The 27,514-nt window shown below is 36.7% G+C and overlaps 2 protein-coding genes across 6 annotated transcripts in view; both read left to right on the plus strand.

Moving 5' to 3' along the window:
- The window catches only part of pik3cb (phosphatidylinositol-4,5-bisphosphate 3-kinase, catalytic subunit beta), a 71,537-nt gene extending 57,299 nt beyond the window's left edge, over positions 1 to 14,238 (plus strand). The window contains exons 17-24 of the mRNA XM_079885912.1: positions 2,924 to 3,108; positions 4,359 to 4,468; positions 4,554 to 4,632; positions 7,147 to 7,314; positions 8,009 to 8,132; positions 8,331 to 8,476; positions 8,594 to 8,726; positions 11,451 to 14,238. Of these exons, the coding sequence (XP_079742038.1) occupies positions 2,924 to 3,108; positions 4,359 to 4,468; positions 4,554 to 4,632; positions 7,147 to 7,314; positions 8,009 to 8,132; positions 8,331 to 8,476; positions 8,594 to 8,726; positions 11,451 to 11,582 (1,077 nt within the window). The 3' untranslated portion in view covers positions 11,583 to 14,238. The remainder of the gene's footprint in view (positions 1 to 2,923; positions 3,109 to 4,358; positions 4,469 to 4,553; positions 4,633 to 7,146; positions 7,315 to 8,008; positions 8,133 to 8,330; positions 8,477 to 8,593; positions 8,727 to 11,450) is intronic.
- Positions 14,239 to 18,418: 4,180 nt separating this feature from the next.
- LOC307167711 (period circadian protein homolog 2-like) overlaps positions 18,419 to 27,514 on the plus strand; it is a 30,888-nt gene continuing 21,792 nt past the window's right edge. For 4 of the 5 annotated variants that reach the window (XR_013822849.1, XR_013822850.1, XM_079886984.1 and 1 more), the window contains exons 1-10: positions 18,450 to 18,578; positions 19,362 to 19,752; positions 20,001 to 20,093; positions 20,283 to 20,437; positions 20,533 to 20,654; positions 21,966 to 22,167; positions 24,365 to 24,416; positions 26,196 to 26,338; positions 26,487 to 26,565; positions 27,095 to 27,201. Coding sequence is in view for 3 of the 5 variants with exons in the window: in XM_079886984.1 (XP_079743110.1) it covers positions 19,412 to 19,752; positions 20,001 to 20,093; positions 20,283 to 20,437; positions 20,533 to 20,654; positions 21,966 to 22,167; positions 24,365 to 24,416; positions 26,196 to 26,338; positions 26,487 to 26,565; positions 27,095 to 27,201 (1,294 nt within the window). In the remaining 2 variants the exon portion in view is untranslated. Of the gene's footprint in view, positions 18,579 to 19,361; positions 19,753 to 20,000; positions 20,094 to 20,282; positions 20,438 to 20,532; positions 20,655 to 21,965; positions 22,168 to 24,364; positions 24,417 to 26,195; positions 26,339 to 26,486; positions 26,566 to 27,094; positions 27,202 to 27,514 lie in introns of all 5 variants that reach the window. The other variant, XM_079886986.1, reaches the window with a different exon arrangement.

Raw genomic sequence — 27,514 nt, forward strand, 5'->3', positions numbered from 1 at the left:
TTTGAAGAACCCAAGTGCAGTATTTATTCCCCAAACATGATTAAACATAAAACAAAGGTATGGCATGAAACTCAAAACAGAAACATGAACATGGACGTGAAGCAGACCTGCTTACCTTTGAACATAATCAAGACAACCAATAATCAACCAATGACAACATGACACATTCACATTCACATGGGGAACACACATGGCAGGATCACATGACAAACATGAAACTAAACCAAAACATGACAGAACTGCACTTCTACATCATTTATTAATCTTTTTTAATGTTAATTTCAACATTTACTTTATTAATTTTGTTAACATTAGTTAATGCACTGTGAACAAACAATGAATGACTGTATTGCTGATGGTTAGTTCATGTTAGTTCATACATTACCTAATGTTAACTAATGAAACCTTATTGTAAAGTGTTACCCAAAGTTGTATACTTTATATAAAGTTGTAGATACAGCAACAAAGGTTTAAGTCAATTACAAATGAGTGGTTGTAATAAAAAGAGAGCAGACATTTAAAGTGCTCCTATTGTTTTTTTTTATATAACCTCTCATGCAGTGTGTACTGTAATATAGCTGTTTGTGAAGGTAAAAGGTCTTCAAGTTTCTATGATCAAAGTGCACAGCAAAAAAAGTAATTCCAGTCTTACTTTCTGTTACATACCTATGCAAATAACAATGTAACAAATGAGCATAATACCAGCCTATGGTCTTCATTGGCTGCCTGCGAATGCCGTCTACTTTGACGCGCCCTCAAATACTGTAGTTGCTGAGACTGAAAGAGTTTGATTCGTGTTGTCGACATGTCGAGAAGACACTGTTTTATGCGCTGGGAATCCACTTCAAAACGCTGGAATTGATTCGGAAAAAACGGCGCTATCGTTCGTATCGCTGTGTATCAAGCGCTGAGGAAGATCCGGAGCTGAGATTCCGATATGGTAATAGGCGTTTGCTTTTCGACACGCTCTGTAAGCGGTTGACCAATCACAACAGACTGAGCCATCTGACCAATCAGAATAGACCAATCACAACAGACTGGACCATCTGACCAATTGTAGCAGAGTAGACCAATTACAACAGACTGGGCCATCTGACCAATCAGAAAGGAGTGGACCGATCACAACAGACTGGGTCATCTGACCAATCAGAGCAGAGTGGACCGATCACAACAGACTGAGCCATCTGACCAATCAGAATAGACCAATCACAACAGACTGGACAATCTGACCAATCAGAGCAGAGTAGACTCTTGGAAAGGAGGGGTTTAGAGAGACTGATTATTTGAACAAACCGTTTTCAGACTCTTATAGAAATGAGGTGATGTGCAATGTATATTATGAGAAAATTTTGTTTTTTGACCTTGGATGCATGAAACCTATTGTAGGAAATCTTCAAAACAAAATTAGGAACCTTTAAAATAGCATAATAGAGGCACTTTGATAATTAGCATTATGAGGAGTGAGTTAAAGCAACATGGGCTCAACTATTGGTCACAGATAAAAAAAAAAAAAATTTGTTAAAGGGAACCGTGTCAAAAATAACAAGTGCAAATGCAAGACATGGACAAACTGTGTCAGTGAAGAGGAACAGTACTTAACCGTTCAAAGTTTGCCAAAAATGACAGCTGGGCATTTCAAAATCAAGGCAAAAGTATAGTGCTAAAGGTCGCCTCTTCTGTGACACACTGTCAATAAAAGCTGTTACAAAACATCTGATGTTTAATGGTACAGTTAAATCTTTAAGATTTCCTTCTTCCGGCTCAAACCTGCCTGGAAGCTTCTAGTAATCTTGCAGACCTTTACTGCGTGTAATGTGCTACATTTGATGTACATTTGATGAAGAACTTTGCAACTATTGAGCGATTAAATGTAAATGTGTAAAAATAATAATAATAATAATAAAGTCAGCAGCTTCCTGATTCTTACATCTAAATATCATTAAACATTTATGGACTTAAGTTCTAGAGTGCAAAGTGTACAGATGTGTCCAAGAGCAACCAAAGCAACATTTAAGAAGTTATGCTAAGATATTGCTATGCTGCTGATATTTTTATCACATGACTTGTTTAGGCATCAAATTTATTCATTCAGGTCAATCCACCTTTATTTATATAGCGCTTTATACAATACAGATTATTTCAAAGCAGTGATATAGAGAAAAACAATGATTACGAGATCTTTAAAGCAGACAATAGTGTCATTATTCAGTTGAAGTTAGTTCAGTTCAAAAACTGTGTAAAGATCATCAATTATGAAATGAGTTCAGTTCAACTATAAAGCAGTTCTGGAGAAAACAGCGATATCATCGTCCAGCTCACACAATAGTGTCAGTGCAGTCAAGTCAATAATATTGTTGAATATTTAGTGTCCTCAACTAATCAAGCCAGAGTAACTCCATCAGTGACAGAATGGAGGGGAAAAAATCATTAAATGCATTTGCATCATTGTTTTTTTTTTTGTGCATTTCTTATTTCTGAATAAAAGTATCCACTCTACATGCAAATTGAGTTTTTTTATGCGCATTAGATTTTACTTGCATCTTGCTGTTTTCATTTTTTTGAGTGTGTGTTTATACAGTAAGTTAATAACTAATGATCTTTGCAATGGAAGTGAATCAATCAAAAACTAACTTTAGCTGGACAATAACTTTATTCTAGAGCTGCTATAAAGCCAAAACAATCTCTGTTTCTGTAATTTCCTATTATCACTGTAAAGCTGCTTTGAAACTATCTATATTGTTAAAAGCGCTATATAAATGAAGGTGACTTGACTTGACTTGTGATATCCCAAAATGTGCATACAAATATTCAGTAGCTGGAAACCCAGCTGTTCCTCTTCACATTCAGAAAGTTTTAAAGCAGTTTTGAAGGCAGGATTGTATGGCCATACGATTTGGAAATTAACATCATGATTATTTTGTAGGTTGAAGCTCTCAGTAAGCTGAAAGCAGTAAATGAGCTGATTAAACTGGCCACCATAAAAACCAAGACGAAACAAGCTCATCTTAAAGAGGCCATGATGACATGCCTTCGACAGACGGGATTCATCGAGACTCTGTCCGACCTGCATTCACCTCTCAACCCCAACTTATTGCTTGCTGGAGTCAAGTAAGATTTGTGTGTTTCGTTCACTGCAAGTTCACTGCACACCAGTTGAATTACATGGGGCGAATGAACTATATTAGTTGGTGAAGGAATTGTTTATTTTCAGTATTATTAAAGTAAACATGCATCAGCCTTTTTACTTCCACAATGATCAGGTTGAAGAAATAGTTCACTCAAAAATGAAAGTTTCTGTCATCATTTACTCAAGTTGTTTCAAACCTGTATGAGTTTATTTCTTCTGTTGAATACAAAGGAAGATATTTTGAGGAATGTGGGTAACTAAACAGTTGATGGACCCCATTGACTTCCATAGTATTTTTTTTTCCCTACTATGGAAGTCAATATGGGTTCAACTGTTTAGTTTCTGACATTCTTCAAAATATCATCTTTTGTGTGTGGAGTGCTGCGGTGTGACCAGGAAAGCACAACACACACTAACAGATTCCAGTCACAAACAACCAGAGTCCTGACTGTGAACACGGGAAATCTCACAAAATCTCTTGCATCAAACGTGTCTTTAAAGTAAACAAACATGGCGGACGACCGGCGAGAAGAAATGGCACTTATAGTGTATGGACTGCTTTTTACAGAAAATTCGTGGGGAAAAAAAGAAAAGTGTTTAGACTTTAGATGAAGTCGTGGAAACGGCGTGAACATGGACTTTCAAAAAAAGCTCGCTTTCTGACTGGGGATTGTTTCATTTCACGTGATAATCTCCAGAACGTTTGTCCTCGGGGTGTAATATCTTGTAGTGTGTACCCAGCATTATGAAAAGTTGTCTCTATGCATGACGGGTGGTTTGGGGAAGGAGTTGAGAAGTAAGTAGGGTTGGTGACATCAGCTGAAAATTGTTGCAAAGACTAATTTTGATTATATACAGTATACTGCAAAATACCATGGAAGCTTGTTTCCGCCTCAGAATGAAAAATAAAAAAGGTAATTGCGAGTTTACATCTCACAATTCATCTCACAATTCAAAAGTCAGAATTGTGAGATATAAAGTCGCAATTGCAAGAAAAAAAGTCAGAATTGCGAGTTTATTTCTCGCAGTTCTGACTTTATAACACAATTGCGACTTTATATCACGCAATTCTGAGAAATAGTCAGAATTACGAGATGTAAATTCGCAATTGTGAGACAAAAAGTCGCAATTATCTTTTAAAATGTTTTATTCTGTGGTGAAAACAAGCTTCATTAAAATACTGCATACTAAGAAGAATTTTCTAACCAGCGTTTTTCTCCTCCTCTGCCAGTGTTGAGAGGTGCAAGTACATGGACTCTAAGATGAAACCTCTGTGGATAGTTTACAATAACAAGCTGTTGGGAGGAGACACAGTGGACATCATCTTCAAAAATGGAGATGGTGAGAGAGAGAGACGGCTCGGATGCGAGACACAAGGCTGTCACAGAATCACATTACAATACTTTTACAAATCTCTCTTTTTCAGACCTGAGGCAGGACATGTTGACTCTACAGATTTTGAGGTTGATGGATCTGCTATGGAAGGAGGCCAACCTGGACCTCAGGTAGAGAGAGAGAGAGAGTGTGTGTGTGTGTGTGTGTGTGTGTGTGTGCGCGCGTCAATCTTGAAAATAGATTTTGAAGAGAACACTACAGACCTCTTAACCTAACACTGAATTGTTGAACTGGGACGCCTGTCAACATTGGAAACGGCTCCCTCTAGTGTATCAGAGTGCTCTTAGGCCTTGTACACACAATTTGGGGAGTTGCAACTGTTAAAGTCCTCATGAAATCAAAATTGACCCCTTTTACTTTGTTAGCACACATTACTGGTCTTAGGGTGAACATTTAATCCGTGCAAGTTTAAGTTCATCAAAGATTCCTGGAAAAAAACGTAACTGTACTGTACTTAACTGTTATTGATAATAATAAACGTTTCTTGAGCAGCAAATCAGCTTCTTAGAATGATTTCTTAAGGATACTGACACTGAAGACTGGAGTAATGATGCTGAAAATTCAGCTTTGATCACAGGAATAAATTACATTTTAAAATATATTCAAAGAGAAAACAGTTATTTTAAATTGTAATATTTCACAATATTAAGGCGAGACACGGCAGGCAAAAACATCAGTAGCACCTATATACACCAAACTTTCCAGTCTTGTACCTAGTTATATTATGAAGACATTTACAGAGGGATTTGTAAATATATTATTCCTAGCCTGATTTATATAACATTTTATTCCAAAAAACATGGCGAAAATCATTTAAGGCTATTGACAGTATATTCTGATTTACAGGATAACAAAAGTAGATATCCATAAATCCCTTTGTAATTTTTTCCCATCTAATATGTGAATACAATGAAAAAATAATTTTTAACCTGGCTTTATCCAATACTCAGATTTAGTTTTTTTAAATATATGCAAATTAGTGCATATTTAATTAGATATTGCCTCATTTGCATATTTAATTAGATATTGCCTCATTTGCATATTTAAACATTAAATTACAGAAAACATTTTTTCTCATCTTAATGTAGGTAATCAACTGGGAAAGTTTCATGGTGATATCTGCTAGTTAAAAATTTTACCCTATTCACCTGTAGTGTCTCGCCTTAAGGTTGTTTTTTTGTTTGTTTTTTTATCAAAAAAATGCAGCCTTGGTGAGCAGAAGAGACTTCTTTTAAAACATTTAAAATCGTACCGATCCCAAACTTTTGAACGGCAGTGTATGTGCTAGATAACAATATAAAAACATAACTATATAGCTAGATCTGAAATCCAGAGTAGCTCTTGTATTTTCGTTTTATATCATGATATCGCCCAGCCTTTATGGTATGGTATGGCTCTATGGTAAAGCACTAAGGCGTTGTAGACAGTAGGACTTTCTCTAACGCTGCTTTGAAATTATGCATATTGTAAAAAGGTGCTATACAAATAAATTTGACTTGGCAAGTCTGATTGTCATTTATTAAATTTGAGTATGATGTTACCAAAAAAAAAAGGTTCTTGCGAGGTTCTTTCTTTATTTAGGCACATTTCCAAAAACTGACACTTGGAGCTTCCAAAAGCCTCCTTGGAAACCTTGGAAAAGCCTGATAGTTCATTTTACACGCACTACATCTACTTAATATTTTTGAAAATATTACACGTAATTATTGTTAATAAAGTACTTTTTTAGTTCAGTCAAAAGTGAATAATTGCACTCAAACATTAAAAATACATAGTGTCATTATAAAAACTTTTTTGGAATAAAACCACTAAAACCAAATAGCTGTTTGCAACGTATTTACAAACTAATAAAAAATAATGACAACGATTCAGCTCTATCAATCCTTCGGCAAGTACGATCACACTGATTAATGTATAAGTATGAAACAGCTTCACAAACAGTCTTTTCTATGGAAGCCCTTAGAGGCCATGGATTGTTACCATTTACTATCTTGTTTTCTGGTAACAATGGCCTCTTAGGGCTTCCGTACTTTTCAGCCACACAGAATCATTATTTCTTTATTTATATTTCCACAATAATCTCAGAAATACTAGGATAAAAGTTTCGGATATAAACACTGCTGTCTACGGTAGGGATCGAAATAGATAAAAACACCATTTGAATGTAACTTGACAAAATTCAAATTCATTAAGATTTTTTAAAAATATGAATATCTGCAATCTATTTAAAAACTGAATTAATTAGAATTTCGTCAAGTTTCGTTCAGAACCTCTAGTAAATTACATGTTATTTTTGTTTAGCCGTCTAATCAGAATTGTGGGAGAATCGTGATCTCCATTTAATTATTATTATTTTCTTGTCTATTTATCCAGAATCGTGCAGCTCTAATACACAGTAAATGTAAACCCATGGTAGACAAAGATGTCAGGCTTATGCGCGGGGGGTTTAGGTGCTTCAACAGCTGTTTTTAAACAACTGCTTGATCCGGACTGTTATATACGTGTTCTCAATACCAAAACTACTGTATGTGTAAACATCAGGATTAAGCACAAGGAGTGACTGTATTGAGTTGCAGTTAATGGCTTTAGAGATGATTTCAAATGATGTTTTTTATGTCTCGTAGGATTGTGCCTTATGGTTGTCTGGCGACTGGAGATCGCTCTGGTCTGATTGAGGTCGTGTCTTCAGCTGATACCATCGCCAACATCCAGAAAACAAGCAGCAACATGGCCGCCGCTGCCGCCTTTAATAAAGACGCGCTACTGAACTGGCTCAAAGACAAGAACTCTGGGTGAGTTAGACCTGTCTACTTCTGACTTCTCTTATCAACAGTGTTTGATTATTTTAATACATTTGTTTTTCTTGATTAGAAAGCTTTTGGATATTGAAATTTGCACTTTCCCTCCCCATGATTTGTGTGTGTGTGTGTGTGTGTGTGTAGGCCAAACCTAGAAACATGTCATGTAAATTTAATAAGTAACACTTCACAATAAGCTACAGTACCATTTGTCAACATTAGTTAATGCATTAGCTTTCATGAACTTACTATATGAAATATTTTTACAGCGTTTTTTAGTCATCAGCATCCGATTCCCAAGCCCAGTCTCAAGCCCAAACAAATACCACGAGGCATGATAGTTTTTATTTCGCCTCTAGAAGCATTTTTTTGTTTTGTAAATATTGTGTGAAACTCCTTATTTTGCTATCATTAAATTTGTAAATATGCATGGAAATTGTAATGGAAAACAGTCATTTTTGCACAATACTGACCTCCAAACCTTTTGATTAGCAGCCCACACATCTCTTATTGTTAGCAGTTTTTTATTTTTAATGTTAAAACTTGTTTATTGCTAAATGAACTTCTAGATCTAGCCTCCTAGCAGGTCTTGACGTTATAGAAATTCTAGTGGGCAGTACTCGTGTTTTTATTGAATAAAGTTGCTGTTTGTGTCAAAACTGATTGGCTATGTGATATGTTGACATAGAGATGCTTTGGAGAAAGCCATTGAGGAGTTCACGCTATCGTGTGCTGGTTATTGTGTTGCCACCTACGTCTTGGGAATTGGTGATCGGCATAGCGACAACATCATGGTTCGCAGTACAGGGCAGGTATGTTGGGAAACCGTCCTACACATGAAACCATGTGAATGTATTGTGTTCCCACATAATGCATGCTTCTTTAAAATGCCATTCTATAGTTCCTTCTGTTGATTAAAGTGGTATAAAGTTTGGTTGTTTTTAGATTGACAACATATTTACAAACCGTGTGTGTGTGTGTGTGTGTGTGTGTGTGTATGTGTGATTCAGCTCTTCCACATAGACTTTGGCCATATCCTAGGAAACTTTAAGTCCAAGTTTGGGATCAAGCGTGAGCGTGTTCCTTTCATCCTCACACACGACTTCATCCACGTGATTCAACAGGGAAAAACGGGCAACACTGAGAAATTTGGAAAGTTAGTGACTGACTTCACTTTATCTCCCTCCCTATTAATGCACAATTCCATTTCTCTTTTTCATCATTTCTTATGATATAGGACACTAATCTAACATAGTGCTTTGTACATATGTAGTTTTAGGCAATACTGTGAGGACGCGTATCTGATTCTAAGGAAGAATGGAAATCTGTTCATCACACTCTTTGCTCTGATGCTCACAGCAGGACTGCCAGAGCTTACGTCTGTCAAAGATATCCAGTATTTAAAGGTAAAGAGACACGTACAGCGCAGAATTCCCTCTCCTTCAAAGGATAGTACACCCGAAAATGAAAACTGTCATTTATTCACTCTCAAACTGCTCAAAACCAATATGAAATGGTAAGCGAATGGGACGGTCAAGCTCCAACAACACTGACAAGCAACAAAATGAATCCACACAAATTCATGCTAAATTTCAAATCATACATATTGATGTGTTAGAGCGAGGAAAAGATATTTAACAAGTTCACTGAAAATCTTGGTTTCCTTGTGCATTATGTATATACAGTACATAACGAAGAAACTTAATTGGTTGTTATGCATATTGTGAATGCCCAGGTTTGATCAAGTAAACTGTATTTGCGAGCTATGGCAAAAGGAAATGTTGTCAGTTCCTCACACAAAGCTATAGTATGGCCTCAGAAGAATTGGAATATATAGTCTTATATATCTGCTTGTTAAGTCATGACGTATTGAATACTGTTTCCGGACACCTATAATTATTCAGAAAATATGAGTCAGTGTTTGGCCAACTGAGATTAAGGAAAGGTAAAGATCAGTGAGACTTAAAAACCGACATTATATGGTGTTTTTATGGTATTGCTATTTCCTTTATGGACCTAGAAAGCCACTGGTATCCTTCCACTTTCATTGTTTGGAAAAGAGCAGCTTGGATAATCGGTCAATATCTCCATCCAATAACCTAAATTAGTCTTCCAAAAATGAAGTCTTAGCAAAGAAACAACACAACTAGAACAACCCATGTGGAAAAGCAAACACACAAACCAGAAGTACAGTATCTAAACAATTTAATAAACTTAACCAAAAAAAAACAATATGCTAAAAAAACAGTAGCCCTTACTGTTGACAAACTTTGTTGATCAACTTTACAGACACGACACTACTAATCTTCAGTGTTAAAACTTGACCATGTCACTGAAGAATATACTTTTCTATCTATTTAAAGGTGTAGTTTCTGCAACACTAGTGGCCTTGCGGAAAGCACAAATAAAGCATATTTTCAAACAACCTTGCAAATGTCCCATTTTGCGTGTTGCACATCACAAACACAGCTTTTACAGTGCTTGTGAAGGCATACACAAATGCATGTAGAACAACATTAACTGCTTTGTGGCAATTGGCAAATTAATACAAATTAACAAGCCATGATCTCAAACCACACATCATCTCACTTTTATGTCATAGCTATGACTTGAATATCAACAAATCACCAATTACTATTCTCAAATAATATACACAACACTCCACTAATAATAAATTAATTACATTCTCACTGTTAAGAAAGAAATATAAATTAATTGTAGAATAATATGTGAAGTGTGAATGTATAATTATAAATATTTTGATTAGTTTTAGAATTGACTGTAGCAGAATTAATAGTACAATTATTTAATCAGTTCATCCAACGAACAGACAGCGTAATCAGTTATCAATTCTAGTAAATAAATGATCTTCCTAGTCAATAAAGAATAACCTTTTTCTACTGTATAAAGTACTAGCAGGGTAATAGCATATATTATAGCTAGATCAAGACTTTTAAGTGACTTTGATTTGTGAGCAGCAAACACAGACACAATAAAGCATGGATATAACGGTTTAATAAACAAAACTATGTGTCAAGAATGGGTCATTCAGACAAAATTATACACTAATTTCATCCATACATACAGTGAAACAATGGAGAAGGATCTTATCATCAGGAATTCAGAAAAACATTCAACATAACTACAAATGTGAACACACAACTGATCCAGTAAAAACTCTTACATTGAAGACATATTACACAACACAAGATGTTTAAAATGGGACTAGCAACTTGCACTGAAGACAAATGCACTCATTGAAACCTTAACATGCCATTAATCAATTTTTGAACGATGTTACCAATAAATTTCTCTGATTACAAATTCTCTGCCCTCGCATATTTGTCTCTTAAAAGACATCTCTCAAAGTAATCTCTCTCTTCAGGACTCACAGTTCCCCTCTTATTGCAAGAAAACAATATTACTCAATTGAAATAAAAGACAGAATCTCAGTCATACGATGGCTTCACATTAGGAGAGATATGCAGCTGCACTTAGATATCAGTTAACATTCCCTTCTCTGATTCTTAAACAATAACCAAAGCTAGAATCTAATTCATGCCTCACATATGCATTTATATGTGAAAAACCTTGCACACCACAGTATGAAAATTCTATTAATCATAAATACAATTACTCAGTAGTATTATTTATGAGATTTGTTTTCTCCTCTTTTCTTCCTTCGTCTTTTGCTCAAATTAGTATTATTTTGTTGTTTTTGTTGTAAATATCTCTTATCTTATCTTTTCCTTCACTTCCTGGCTGTCTCTGGGAGGTTGGAAGGGAGAAGAGATACAGAGTAGATAGAGGTAGGGGAGTAAAAAGAAAAGGGGAAGAGAAGAAGCTAAAACATGTAATCCCAATGTCCATAGATCTTTGTAAATGCCCTGTCAGTTATATTTAACATGCTACTATGTTGATCTGTATCTTTGTTTATACGCCTGTCATTTATTTATTTATTTATTTTGAGTTGGTATACTGCAAGTCAAAAAATAAAGAAAAGAATATCACACAAAACAGAATGAAAGCATTATAACATCGAATTAGGTCAATGCCATTCAAAATAAATTAACAAATGAATACATGCTAGCAATGAATGGAGTGACAGCAGCTGTATGTTTGTTTTCCAGGACTCTCTGGCATTAGGTAAAACTGACGAGGAGGCCCTCAAACAGTTCCGGCAGAAGTTTGATGAAGCTCTGCGAGAGAGTTGGACCACCAAAGTCAACTGGATGGCTCACATTGTGGCTCACCCTTCATAAACACTAACATCTGGCCACACAAACATCTCTCCAAACTGAAGCCAGGGTTCAGCAAAGTGCAGCAAAACTGTTTACTGCCGTAAAACCAGCTTATTTATGATCTTTGGAAATCGATGGCCAAATCGCATGGATCTAAATGTTCTTCAGAGGTCTATAGAGTCTGCAGGAATAAAGGAAAAACTCTGGTTTGTTGTGTTGAAAATCAACTGCCTCTGATCATAGTAGAGCCATGCAAAAACCCGGACTTGACATTGGATGTAATTGCCTTATAGAAGGTGACAAACTTCTGCATTTTCTTCCTCCACTGAAAAATCAAAAACAATAAACAACTCCAGTCTGTCCTTCTGGAGGGAAAGCGGAGTTCCTAAACCTTCAAACAGCAAAGCAGGTTTTGGCCATCCAGAAAGGTTTTTTTGTTGTTGTTGTTGTTGTTGTTGTTGTTGTTTTTGTATCACCATGTTAACATATCGGGACTTTTGAAAACGGACCAATCAGAGCACAAGCTCAGAGGAAGTGCATCTTATCAGACCAAAAGGTAAACATGTGCCTCACTGCACAAGAAACTTTTTGTTTGTAATTGCTTTTGAAATTTTTTTTTTTTTTTTTTTTTTTTTTTTTTTAACTGTATGTGCCAGACTACTTTATTATGAGAAATGGTCTTAAAAACACTGGAATCATGTGATGGTATAAATATTTTATGAGTTTTAAGCGTTGTAAAGGTAAAGCACTGTTCCTATATGCCACAGTACTACTTTATGGACAAGTCTGGCAGGAATACTGTATAATTGAATCTGCTGTAAAATTGAAGAGGCTTCACACACACCAGATATTTGATTGAGGATCACTTTGAACAAACACCCCAACATCCCTCCTCTCCTCTAGGTTGAGCAGATCTCACGTTTGTTATATGGTGCTAGCCATCAAATATATTCCTTGTCTAAATGTAAGCACAGCATCGTAGCCAAACTTGTTGTTTAATGGTACAGTCCATGAAAATTGCTTGTTTTGGTGCCTGTTAATTTGAGAGAAATTCACAGATTCAAATGCATATTGAAACTCGAGATTTCAAAGGCCTATTTAGTCAGAATATCTGCACAAAAGACTCAGCGGACCAAAAAGGGGAGGTCGTGACTGCTACCGTCTACTGACAGCTCAGACAGTGGTAATAATAATGTCTATATTTGGAAGCACACACGGTTTTTACTGCTGATAACAAGCTGTCTCTAGTGCTGCTTTTCTTGCTGGCTGTGTGACTAGAGATGTGTAGATGCGCTGAGCATGATATTTTTTACACTGATTATGCGTATGTGTGAATGGGAGGGAAAGACTGTGTACTGTGATATTATGTGAGATTATTACGAGCGATGCAGAGAGTTTAGCGCCAACATTCCAGAGAATTGTACATTCATTTACTGCGCTGTTATGGTATATGAGAGAATAAGAATTAAGATTTGTGTCTATCAAATAAATTACAATTTATACTAGAGCAGGTCGTGCTCCGATGTCCATTGGCTCCACTCCATATGCTATTATGGGATGTTTTGATGCCTTAGTGCAATATGCAGACGTAAACGTGCAACTGTAAACCTGTCATGAGAGTGTGTGCGTGTGCACTCGTGCTGCTGTGTGTTACACTGATGATGACCTTTGATTTCACTGAAACCTTTAATACAGGCTTTGCTCTGTCTCGCCCGTTTCATAGAAATTAAAGTTGTTTTCATTGAACTCTTTATAATTTCTGTTTGATTTGGAAAAAAAAGAAATTGTTACATTAGAAAAATGATACACAGTACTGTGCAAAAGTCTTAGGCACGTTAGTATTTTCACCAAAACCAATTTCATATATCTTTTGCTGTAGTGTGTCAGATCAGTTTACATTTCCAAACATTAATTTTGCCATTAATTGTAATAATCCAGTGAGAACAGCCGGTGCTCCACGTGGAGATCTGATCTCACCATCATCTGGGATTCCTTGAGGATACAGAAAAAACTGAGATGGACTAAATCCATAAGAACTGTGTCAACGTCTCCAAGACAGTTCATACCGGCTGTTGTGCATACAGAAATCTCCCTGGATTATTGCAAGTAATGGCAAAAGGAATGTTTGGTAATGTACACTGATATTTCCTACTGACACACTACAGCAATAACTGGCTTTTGCACAGTACTGTAGATGCATAGAAAAAAAAATGGAAAGAAATGGTATTTCAAGACTTGAAATCTGTTTTAAAAAAGGAGACATCTTACAGAGCTGTGCTGGTATTAATGCAGCTCAAAAGTATTATGGAATTATTTTTGCTTTCTAATGCAGATCTTGGATAACCTGCTCTTCACTATGCCAACTATATAGTGAATGTGAAGCTACGTCATGCTGCGTTGCATGCTGGGATCTCTTAAGAGGATCGTCCTCTGCTACTGAAATTATTGAGACCTGCACCTTTTGTTTTGTTTTTTTGCCATTAAATGAAACATTCACAGTCATTCTCCATGGCATCGTTTGCAGGGAAGAGAAGCTATTTTATTGCATCACATGATCATTTGTTTTAACTAGTTTTGTAGAATTGCAGTCACTGGTTACCATGACAACAGTCGCTGCTGCTTTAGCCGACACACGGTAGAAATGTCCCAATAAAAATACAGTATGTGTTCAACCAGCTGAAAGAAGTCGATCCATTTCTTTGTTGGAAACGTTTAAATGTGACTGGAGTTTTATTGTCGTGTTTACTTTCCCATATGGCCACGGAAGGGAATCAAGAGATTGTGGGTCACATTCACATTCACACACGCTGTTTTTCTTCATTTTTATTTATTTCAACAAACGACAACCAAAATGAAATCCCTAGAAGCCTGTGGTCAGTTTTGTCGTGGCTGCGTGCAAGTTCTGCTAATACGAAAGCCGATGAACTGCGAGAGTCATACTCGCAAAGGCAATGTTAAACCAAACAAAATACAACCACAAATCAAAAGTTGGGACATTTTGTCAAATATAATAAAATCAAGAATCAGTGATTTGTTCATTCTCTTCCAACTTTAATGTTTTTGTAAATATAAACCAATTTTTATTTTGATGGCTCCCAAAAAGTTGGGACAGAGGCATGTTCACCACTGTCACATCACCTTCCCTTTTCATTACAGTTTTTAAATGTTTGGGAATTGAGCATACTAATTGTTGAAGTTTTCCATGTGGAATTTCAGCCTAATCTCGCCTGACCAGACACATCTGTTCAACAGTGTGTGGTCGTCCTTTTCATGATGGGTCATACATGTTCAATAAGAGCCAGATCTGGACTGCAGTCAGACCAGTCAAGCACATCTACTGTACGGTGTAGAGTTCCCACCAAACCACTGTTGTAGCCTGTGCAGAATGAGGCCTGGCATTGTCTTGCTTCCCAGGAAAGATGTAAAATCCCAACATACGCCTCCACGTCAATAGTACCTTCACACACATGCAAGTCACCCATCCCATGGCAGATGTTTGCTCTTGCACCTGTCACTGATGAAAGTCTGGATGGTCCCTTCCATCTGTTGGAACTCAATGTCTGTTTTTCCCAAAAACAAACTGAAACATGGACTCATCGGACCACAGCACACATGTCCACTGTCTTCTAGACCATCTGAGATGAGCTCGGGCCCAGAGAACTCGCCGGATCTCCACATATAACTGATGTATAGCTTTCTCCTTCAAGTGGCATTTCTTGATGCAGCATCTGACTGTGTTAAATGACAAGGTTTTCTCAGCACATGTGACTGTATTTAACAGAGTAGCATGACTGTTTCTCATGCAAAGCTGTTGAGGGGTCAAAGGTCACGCACATTCAACAGAAGTTTCCTGCCTTGCCCAACACAGACTGAGATTTCTCTGGATTCCCTGAATCTTCTCACAATATTATGTATGGTAGATGGCGAAATACCTAAATTCTTTGCAATCTTGCACTGAGAAATGTGATTTTTGAATTGCTGGACAATTCTCTCATGATATTTGGCACATTAAAGTGATGAGCCATGACCCATGACCCATCTTTGAGTGTAAAAGGAGCGTCTCAGTCTTTGCAAGCAATCACGATTCCCTCACATATTACCAATTCACCTACTTATTGTAGACTGTTCAAAAGACTTGAACTTGGACTTTAACTTGGATATTCTGTGAACTTTTCAATTTATTTTTACCTCCGTCCCAACTTTTGTGTGTTGCAGCCGTCAAAATCTGGCCAGTGAAAATATTGGAAATCTTTACTTTGTACTTTTGTCAGTTAAATAAACGTTAAACCGAATTAACAAATCTCAGTTTTTACATTTAACAAAATGTCCCAACTTTTCTTGATTTGGGGTTGTACAAAACTTCCAAAAAACTCTCAGCAATGTGATGATTATTTTATTGAGTGATAGATAGGCAGTGGGTTTAATCAGACATTATTAATAGATTTGCTATCCAGCGTTGTCCCTCACGAAAAAACTGTCCATGGTTTTGACAAATACAACAACAAAAAAACATGTTAATATAGTTTAACCATGGTAAAATTAACCATGGTTTTGCTACATTAACCATATTTGTAGTAAAACTGATTATACTAATGCGAATCAATCCGCCGTAAACCATGGTTAATTTTCACCCCCTTAACTTGCCAACCTGATTTTATTTAACTGTAAATATGCATTGAATTGGATTTGCATTGAAATATACAGTTAGAGATAGTTCACCCAAATATGAACATTTCACACTAAACCTCTATGAGTTTGTTGCTTCTGTTGAACACAAAAGAAAATATTTTGAACAATGTTGTTAACCAAACAGTTTATGGACCCCATTGACTTCCATAGTTTCCTTTTTTTATATAATGGAAGTCGATGGAAACCAGCAACTGTTTGGTTACACTAAATAAATAAAAAACTTCAGTTCATTTGCTGTCTTAAAGTTTTAAGTACAATAAGTAATTTCAACTTAAATTATATTAAACTGACTTTTTTTGTTGACTTTTGTATAACTTATAAGTTGTATAATCAACTTATTTTGATGAGTTAAAGTATTATAAAAACATGTTATCATGACTCATTGATCATATCTTTTTTTACAGTGCCCACATTTTCCAAAATATCATCTTCTGTGTTCAACAGAACAAAGAAACTCAAAAGTAAATGATTTTTGGGTGAACTATCCCTTTAGATTTCTTAATTATTTTAGGTACAGACCAACCAGTAACTCTTTATACAACTAACATTTAAGGAGTTTATTTACATTTTACAGGGACCTGCACACGAGTGTAAAAAAAAATCCTTTGATGTGTAGGCCTAAGACTGGAAATGCCACGCTGAATCGTTTTTGTGAGTTTAATTAAAGATATCAAAATAACATATCAGTGTGCTTTCATGTCCACTGGATTCTCATGAAAAGGGCACAAACACCCTTCACCTAAAGTAAACTAACCGTGATTTGCCTATTATTGCTGTAGTAAAACATCTAAATGTGAAAAGGGGGTGAATTCTTTTTTATATGCACTCATTGCACTGTATACAGTGAGACTGGGAAAACTCTCATCCAGGTCGTTCTGCTCTTCCCCCACCAACGACTGCACTGCAAAACACCCGGATGACACCATCCAGGACAACGACGAGCCTCACAGACAGGAGGTCGAACAGCTGACCAAAATGTATTTGTTTCACAAATTTGTTTATTTTCAGTTTTGAGGTTAATTTATCTCATTTTGTCTCTCTGGAAAATAGTGATCTATGGCATTGCATTATGTTGAATATAAAAGTTTTTTTGTGTCTAACAATGGTACATTTAAAAAGAGTAGAATATTTATTTTTAATTTCATTAAATAAATTAAAATAAAAATCGACATTAAGGTTGTTAATAAAAATAAAATTTTATCTGCATCTCAACTCAAGCTCAGTGCTTTATTGTCAAATGTGCATTTCCAAGAAATAAACATGTAATATTCTGCACTTATTAATGCAAAACAAAAGTAGGCTACTTTTATAATTAAATAAGTAGGCTAAATATAAAAATAAATGCAGTGCTCCTGCTCTTAAGTGTTAGTCTGAAGCCCTGAAAAAGTATGCATGTGTCCAAACTGTTTATACTAATTCAAATGTTTTCATGCTCACTGTCTCTATTAGTGAAATACTATTCGGTGTCTGAGCAAGTCTATTATTATGTGGGTGTGTGTGTCTCCTGTGGCGTTATACAACAGTCAATGTGTCAGTCCATGTCCAAACCTACTGTCTGGTCCAAACTACGAAATAGCGTAACAGTAGAGATCCGTAGCCTACAAACAGTACCAGAAAAATGCAAAACAGTTCACTCAAATTACATTTTAAGTGTGTCAGTAAAGAAAGCAGCGTAAAACGCACGTAGTTACGTAGGGCAAATACAGTGTAGACGCGTTGGTCGCGTTTTGCTGTCGCGAAAAAAATCGCTGTATTAAATGTAATTGAGTACATTAGTACTCGTAACGAATAGTATTTTCTTAAATGAAGAAAATATCTTCATATAGGGTAGAAACGGTACCGTTGTTTTGAACTTTATATATTTGTTATTGTATTTTATCTTATTGAATGCCAGTCACATACAAATAATAAACATGGCAATAATCCAACATATATTGTAAAATGATTAAATAAATATAGATTACATTATTTTGAACTTTATATGGTTTCTCCACTTTCCACGACATAACGTCAGCATGGGATTCCACGTGAGGCGCCTTGGCGGTTTACATAAAGAGACTAGCGGAGCCATTCACCAATGAGCGCGGGTTGACGTCACTCAGTGGTGTTTTCCATGGGAACCCTTGTGCGCCAGCCAATAGGAAGTAGAAGGGGATGGGCCAGAATTCAGGTCAGAGCGCGAGCCACTCCTCCTGCTTCAGAGAGAATCGGGAACGGTGAAGGATTGTAAATACACTATGCGTGTCCCACTCTGACAAATGTAACCCGGGAAAACATTGATACCAACAAATTCCTGGGATAAAACGTGGATAAAGCGTGCTATTGCAGGTTTGTGGCTTTATACTAACGTTACTTCTTTTGTTAACACAGACGTTCAAAAAGTGTTGCATAACCGGTCAGATACTGCGCATGCGCGGGTACTTTAAATCGTTTTGTTTTGTGTAGTCTTCTTATATTTTTGAGGTGTACTAATTATAATACAATATATATATATATATAATATTATACACGTTTTCCGTATTCCTGCGTGTATGCCATTTAAGAACAGCTGTTAAACGAATCGGTATCGGTGGTGGCACGACTTTTACATAACTGTGTCAGTGTACCGTGCAGTGCATTGCAGGTCAACGTGTTTTTAGTCCACGTAAATTGCAGTCTATATCTGTAAGATAATTAATACATGCAAAAAAAAAAAAAAAAAAAAAAAAAAACGAATATTTATTTTCTTTCTTTTACATTCCCACGGTAAAAATTACAAATAAAATGTTATAAAACCCATCATGTCTTTCACAATATATTGTATTACTTTTATGAGCACTACAGACTCTGAACGCATGAAGAATGATGAATAAAGCCAGTGAGACTTTGCTGTAGGCTATATTATAAGAACTAAAGAGCTTTTGGAACTGCTCTTCATTAATTAATACAGTCACGTGTGTGTGTGTGTCACCCTTTCATTAACTAATGTTAATTTAAAAATTTAAAACGCTCATTATAAAAGTGGGGTATTCAAGCCAAATATAACACTATGAGATTAATTAATGGCTTCCATAATCAATAAATATAATTATTAATTAATTTACCTTATCTTACCATATGTCTTTTTCTCAGCTACAACAATATAATGGGATCAGGGGAGCTTTGACCTGTAAAGCTTGACCATGTCCATGTCAGGTGAGGCCGAGCCGAAGCACTACATGTACAGGGGCGCGTCTGAGGAGGGCGAGCCGGAGTCCCCGTGTGTTTCCATGTCTCACATGCACCGCATGGGTGAAGCCTCTGCCGGGAGTGACAGCAGTCATGACCCACACACCTCTCCCAGGCCTCAAACACAGATGCATGATGACATGGAGATGGGTGGAAATGGCTCCAGTGGAAGTGGCACAGAATCTCACAGTAACGAGTCACAAAGTAATGAATCCCACGGTAATGAGTCTGTGGGGAGTTCCAGTGGAAACGGAAAAGATTATGGAACCATGGCATCATCTGGGAGTAACAAGAGGTGAGATTCGTTGAGTGTTAAAGTCTTAAAGGTGCTGTAAAATGAAATCGACACCCAAACAAACACACCCCTCTCTTCATTGCCCCCCCCCCCCAGCTCACACAAGTGTGGATGAATCGGCTGTGATGCAACAACAACAGCAACAGTCTTGATAATAATACCCTGACCTCTTGTCAGAAATTCTCCAGTCGTTTTGTGTGTCTCACTTAAATTTGTTGTTCTCTTCACCTCTTATTTTTCTTCTATAGCTCAAACTCTCAAAGTCTTTCCCCTCCCAGTAGCAACAATGCTTTCAGCCTGGTCAGTTCAGAGCAAGACAACCCATCAACCAGCGGCTGCAGGTAACACCGCCACAGTCATTAAATAGCTATACGATACAACCACTTAAGTCGATCAGCTCCTCTTTTTGACTGGTGAGGGAGTCTTACAGTAATTCCTGTTTTACATTGTAAAACATGCAGTGACCCCTTTAAGTATCATGACAGAGGGATTAATAACTGTGTCCTTTTGCATGTGTGTTGTCTCCGCAGTAGTGAAGAATCAGCAAAGGCTAAGACTCAGAAGGAGCTTTTTAAGTCCCTAAAAGAGCTGAAATATCACCTCCCTCCCGACAAGCGCAGCAAGGGCCGGGCGAGCACACTTCACACTCTCAGATACGCCCTGCGCTGCATCAAACAAGTCAAAGGTCAGACAACCACAAACAAATTCATTTCTGCAGTTTTTATGTGTTTGTGAATGCATGTGTGTGTAAGCTTGGCACGTTTATCTTTGTTTTTGCAGCCAATGAAGAGTACTATCAGATGCTTATGATCAATGACAGTCAGCCCTCCGGTCTGGACGTACCCTCATACACCATTGAAGAAATCAACAGTATTACCTCAGAATATACACTCAAAAATGCTGTGAGTTGCACACACAAACACACACACCTTTAAACGGTTCTTACTTATGTGCTCAGAAACTCTCTGCAAGCATATCTTTGAGGAAAGCTAATTGTGCCAAAATCAGTTAAAACACAATAAACATCTTTACATAGTCCTAGACTACATGTGATGGACTGCATTTGCAGAACCCAGATCCCAGATTAATATATAGCCGCGTTTTTATTACAGATTTGCGCATCTAAATATCGATAAAAAACTATTGCGAAATGACGGTGTTTCCATTAACTGTTGTTATGCGACTAAAACATAAATTACTCTTGCGATAAGTAATTAAAAAAATTTGTAGGTTTATGGATATCCCAGCCATTATTTTTCTTTAAAAATAATTTAAATTATATTATATTTCTTTGTTGTTTAGAATCCAGTATTTCCCGCCATTTCCCGTCTTTTATGAGTTTAATAAAGAACTCTGTCTCGTCTTCTGTCCAAACATACCGCGTCATCTTTAAAGAATGATCGACTTTTACGTACGCCGGTAACCTTTAAATGCGATTGCATTTTTGCGAAATATTTCTCTTTTCGAATTGCCTGAAAAACCACCTCATGCGAGCGTAAAAACTTTTTTGCGATATTTGGGAGTTTTTTGCAAATTTACATGTTTCCATTGGGTGTATTTTCAATTCGCAATTTCAATTTGCGCAATTTGAAGTGTAATGGAAACGCAGCTCATATAACATACAACAATGTTATTACTCTAAAATAAGACTTGTTGGGAAGTATTGTATAATTTCTATACAATAATTTTTTATACAAAATTTGCCTTAAGTTTCATGTTTTTAAGTCCTCCATAAAACAGAGGTTTTTGCATATTGGTGGTTTAGTTGAACTTGATAGCTGGACATCTAGACACAGTTCAGTTCCTCACCTTTGTTGCCATTGGCTTTTGGCTTGCTTAGATGGGGACATTTAATATTCAGCAATATTACTGATCTGCCTGCATTGACACCATTAAATGAGAACTGAACTGAGCTGGACGATGACATCATGGTTTTCTCCAGAGCAGCTATGTACATAAATTAACTAAATTAATAACTTTTTTACAACAAAAATGAAACATCACTGAACTCACCTAAGCTGGACTGTGACGCTATTTTCCTCTGGAAACAAACTTTGTTGCATTATTTTCCTGTTATCTCTGCAAAGCTGCTTTGAAACTATCTGTATTGTAAAAAGCGCTTTATAAATAAATGTGACTTGACTTTGCTCATTATGTGACAGAAGAACATAAACGCAGTGTCTGAAACTGTTTTGGTGTTTTTGTGTGTGAAGGATATTTTTGCAGTTGCGGTGTCCCTGATCACGGGGAAGATTGTGTACATTTCGGAACAGGCTGCAGGAATCTTGAACTGCAGAAAGGATGAGTTCAACGACAGAAAGTTTGTGGAGTTTCTGGCTCCTCGTGATGTCAGTGTGTTCTACAGTTTTACAACACCATACAGGCTTCCATCTTGGAGCATGTGCACCGGAACAGGTCAGTCCACCAATGCGCAGTGCACTGAACTGATTTAAACTACTGTAGTGCTGTCAATCGGTTAAAAAACCCCGAATTATTCTGTAATTAATAGCAATTAATTGCACCTAACATTAAAAATGTTGCATATATTTTTATATTGTAATGCATAATTTCACATTGAATCTCCAAATCAATGTCAGTGCATAAATGCATAGATTCGCATTTAATGTTTGAATGTGTCCTAATGGAGTATTTGTTATGCATGCCAGAGGTTTCTACCCTTGTATACTTCATTTATTTTTTTGTCATTAAAGCCATAGAAGTTCATCAGGGATTGTAAATCAAGAGCAGGGACACCTTTGTGTGCATTTTGTTTTGTGATTTTACCGAAACAAATAGTGTCTCTGCAATAGCAATAGCGTTAGATTGAAGCGTTAGTCCGTGTGAAGACTGAAAACAGCAGCAACGAACACTCGGACAGATATACCCTCTATATAACACAGGCGAATGAAATGAATACTCTGCTAGTCAACTGAAGATGTTTCTTTTGTATTAGGATCTATATCTGTGGTGTGACGTTTCAAAAAGTGGTGGGGACAATTTCGACAATGGCAAAAAAAAAACTACAAATTACGCCTATGTTACTACTGCTACTGATATCTCTGTTAAAAAAAATAAAATAAATCTGTTTCTGGGGTTGAAATGAGTACTTCTAGCCATTCAGCATTACTGTATAAATTGAAAGCCATCATTTTTAATATTTAATTGGCTTTAAATAATATAACATTTTTTAATTTAAGTGAACTTAAAACCGTCTTTACATAAACTGATTATAATAAATGGCACATTTAGCTGTGCCTAATATAGCAGGGCTCAACGCTAAGGATTTTTTCTACTGGCCTGGGGTCTGTTCTTCCTACATGGATTACTCAATAAGCTGGATTTCATTGTTGACGATTTGACATGATAAAGGATTGTTAGGTTTTTCAAAGCTCATCCTGGAGTTGCTGTCATAGCAGCAGGTCCGTAAGCTCAAACCTGCTCAGAAGCAGCTTATTTCATGTAAACAGGATTAGATTGCATCTTTTTAAGTGGAGGTGAAACTTAAAGTCTGTCCTAGCCACTGCTACTTTCTTACCCTATTGAACCAGGGACAATAATAATGATTTAAAAATAAATTTGCAAATAATATCATAATGTAATAATTGAATCCAGATATTTTAATCAAATCCACAAATTCGTTTGAAGAACCATATTAGCCAGAGATCAGTTATCACGATTAGAAGATCTGGCATCTGTCAAATCTGCAGATTTGAAGAAGGTGGTTGAAGAACATGCAAACCCAAGAATGTTACTGAACTGGAGGCCATTGAGCTAAGATTCTTCAGAAACGCTGCCAGAAGCTGGTGTCTGGTTATACATCTCGTTTGCAGCAGGACATAACAGCAAAAGGCTGTTCTACTAAGTACTAAAGATGTTTGCCATGAAGGGGTTAAATAATTTTGAGACTGCAGAAGTCATTAAAAGTTGCATTTTCAGCTGAATTTGGGGAAACCGCTTGAAACATTTGTTGTGTTGAGCTATTTCAATTACTTTTGTTTGATTTGTTCATTGAAAACAGCTTCAAGTCTAAATTTTGCCACCAAGCCTGATTTGCAGTGGGGGTTGATATAAATCCTATTTAAATCCAAACCTAATAAAATGGCAGCAAAATTATCAGTAATTCCATTGAAAGTCTTGAATCCATCAAATCTAAAATTCTTATTATTGGATTGGTGCAACACTTATTTGAGGTCAAGTATGTTAAAAAAAATATATCTTGTTTTGTTCTTCAAATAGTTCTCTCTAAACACAAGATCAAGGTTCCTCTTTGCCTGCCCAGTAGACAACCGTGGCCATCCACTTTGAAATTGACCCTGGTTCTGGATATTTTCCCCATTCGTTTTTTTTCCCCAATTCGGCTCAATCTTGAGCCAAACCATCCAGCTCTGGTTTGGAAGAATCACACCTTTACAACATTTGGTTTGAGGTCAATTAAGTTTTTAAAAATAGAAGAAGACTCAAATAACAAAACTGTTTTAAACATTTACAAAACCTGGCTTTAGTATAGGGTTTTGTCTGTGAGGGAAATTTCCTCATTTATTTACTCTCTTTATCTCTCTCCATTTCTTTCACATTCATTCTGATCACATTCATCTCTTTCTCTGTTTTCCAGAGTCGTCATCCACTGAGTTCATGCAGGAGAAATTCTTTTTCTGTCGCATCAGGTCAGAGAAATTTATAAGTGTTTATAAATATTTGTGCAAAAGTAATGTTTAACACTGTCATTATTTTATAGATTTATTACATACATATATAGTGTGATAGGTTTGAAATATATATACTGACATTCTCTGGCTATCTGATGCATATTGCACACTACACTGTGGCTGGTAAGAGCTGGACAATAATATTTGGATATTATTGGCTGGCTAGTATGTTACTTAAGAGTTAAGAGCAGGTTTTAATTAGTGCACCAGGAAACAAAGTTCTATTTTCAAGGTACTGCTACATTAAGAGCTTTAAAAGAAGAGATCACTGAACATCATGATGTTTGTCAAATTTGGCCCTTCACTTCTTTAAAAAATATTTAAGGGGCACTTAGTAGCAAGTAAACTAGATATCCCTGATCCCCTAAACCTGCACTTTACCTGTCAATCAAATGGTTGTTTCCTATCTAAGGGCCAAATTTACTAAAAGGCAAATTAGCGTGAGACCAAAATCCCAAAGAAGCGCAGATGGGAGTCAAGTTCTGCCAGTGATCTACTGACAATGTACAAAATGAAAGAACACAGCAGCTGCCTTGCTCAAGGGCACCTCAGTCATTTCCTGCCGGTATTGAGAATCAAACCCGCAACTTCGGTCTGAATCGCTAACCATTAGGGCATGACTGCCCCAATATATTATATGCCCCTATATTACTGCCAATAATGTAAGACCACGGACGATTGTCATTCAACGTACTGCTTTAATAGAAAGCTAGTTAATATAATTTTCCTTTTAATACAAAGTATTTTTCCAAAATTAAGTTTTAATTGCCATGGGAGTGGGAACATGTGTGATGTACCCATGCGCACTTTAATGCTGAGGAGGAGTCTAGCATGCAAGCCTCAGATGGACTGGACTAGGAAGGACACTTGCCTCACTAGGATAGAGCTTTCCATTTGAGAATCACCCACAATCTACCAAAAGCAGCACAAATTAACGTAGATTTGAAAACAAGCAGAGCCAATGATAATCAGGTGCGGGTAATTTACTAAACAATACAGGAACAGAAAATAGCATGGCTTGGCAAACGACACGTTCGGATAATGTCTTCCTCTGTTGTTCCACCACACGCTTTCTGTTCTCTGCCGAGTCTCACAGCAACTGTCACAGCATTTCAAGCGCATTTTTTTGGCGTTAAACAGTGGCACAAACACCAGTAAACTGACTACCGCAAAGTCGCAAACCTAGTAAATCACGTGTAATTACTCTCCTCCCAAAAATTTGCATCTGAAAGGGAAACTCCTAAAAATGCATATGCATAAGGTCAGTTGCAAAAACAACTGTCCACGCCTTCTCATTGCTAACGTTTCACTGTGTTTCTTATAGTAAATCCTAAAAGTTTTTTTTTTTTAAAGCAAAAAGAGGGTTTGTGTAGGCGCAAGTTGTTAGTAAAATCTGGCCCTGTGTATTAAGATGTGAAATAGAGCCATGTTATTATGCTGTTTGTCAAAAGTCTAGTGACGCATGACTTGGTTTAAAATTATCTTTAAAATGTGTTTGTGTTTTGCTGCATTCATGTCATAATTACCGTAGTTTCGAGAAGACAACATATGACGTTATATCCTGAGTTGTTTACATCCTCGGACCGGTAATTATGTGTTTCTATGGCAGCTCTATCAATGCCTCAATGAATCTGCAGCGGTCAGGTGGTACAAGCTCTAAGAGGACGTGAATGCTTTTTACAAGTTGAAAGCACATAATTGCGGCATGGCCTGAATGCACCTGTTTTTTGTGTGTAGTGGTGGTAAAGAGAAGGAAGGAGATCTGCAGTACTATCCCTTCAGGATGACTCCATATTTGATGAAGGTTCAAGACTCTGAACTCTCTGAGGAACATTTCTGCTGCTTCATACTGGCTGAGAGAGTTCACTCTGGATACGAAGGTAATCGCACTCAATGTTGCCCTTGCCCTCATGTGGTTACGTTTCAAGCTCTGTTTGGTGGATTAACATAGATCATGTTTGATGAGCATAAATCAAATATAATGATAATAATATAAGTTGTCTTTTGATGTGTTTTTCTAATATGCAGCACCAAGAATTCCACCTGATAAGAGAATCTTCACCACAACACACACACCAAACTGTGTGTTTCAGGATGTTGATGAAAGGTTTGAGTCTATATTAACTATGATACTAGGCTGTGGTTAGTTTGTTGTCTCTTCTTTTTATCACCTGCAAATACTGTATTATGTGTAACGCAAGATAGATTAAATTGCAACAATAAGGCAGCGATTTGTCATTATTTATTTACATTTTTCCTCTGGTTAAAACAAGTTTTGGACACACTTCATGGCCTTGTGGTTGGCAAATTTTGCCAAATGACGTAATGGTGCATTTTTAAATCTCAAAACTAAAGAGATTTAATAGGAGGCAATTGCCTCAGTTCCAGCTAAACCACTGTTGGGGAAAGGAGGTTGAGACAGTCGAACAGTATAGGTATTTGGGTACTATTTCAGATAACTGTTTTCTCCAAATACCAAATTTCAGCAAAGACTGATTATGTTTATTTAATGTGGATAAAGCATAATCTTTATTTCCTTGCTATGTTGGTTCCCTGCCATAAATGTTAAGGATAAGGATTGTAAATCAGGGTAGAAAAAAAGCACAAAGCATACCTAATACCTCCTTGCATTGCAGGGCGGTGCCTCTGTTAGGATATCTGCCTCAGGACCTGATTGGGACACCTCTTCTGTTACACCTGCATCCCAGTGACAGACCTAGGATGCTGGCAGTGCACCGGAAAAGTAAGGATACAAAGACAAAACACAATTAAAGGACAAGTTCGGTATTTTACACTTAAAGCCCTGTTTACAGATCGTATCTGATGAAATAGAACGGTTAAGATTAAAATTTGGACACATGCTCCTGTCCCGAGAATTTTAGGTTTATTTCGCTTCCCCCCCACCCCCACAATGGTTGTCTAGGTGCACTGGAACATTCCTTCATAAAACACATTAAACTTTCGTTTACAAAGACGTTAAACTCACCGAGTGGTCAGGGGTGTTCACTGGTATGCTCACTCAAAAATCGCTGAAAAAGATGCTTTCCAACAGGTGT

Source organism: Squalius cephalus (genome assembly GCF_949319135.1).
Source record: "Squalius cephalus genome assembly, chromosome: 11".
NCBI lineage: Eukaryota > Metazoa > Chordata > Actinopteri > Cypriniformes > Leuciscidae > Squalius > Squalius cephalus.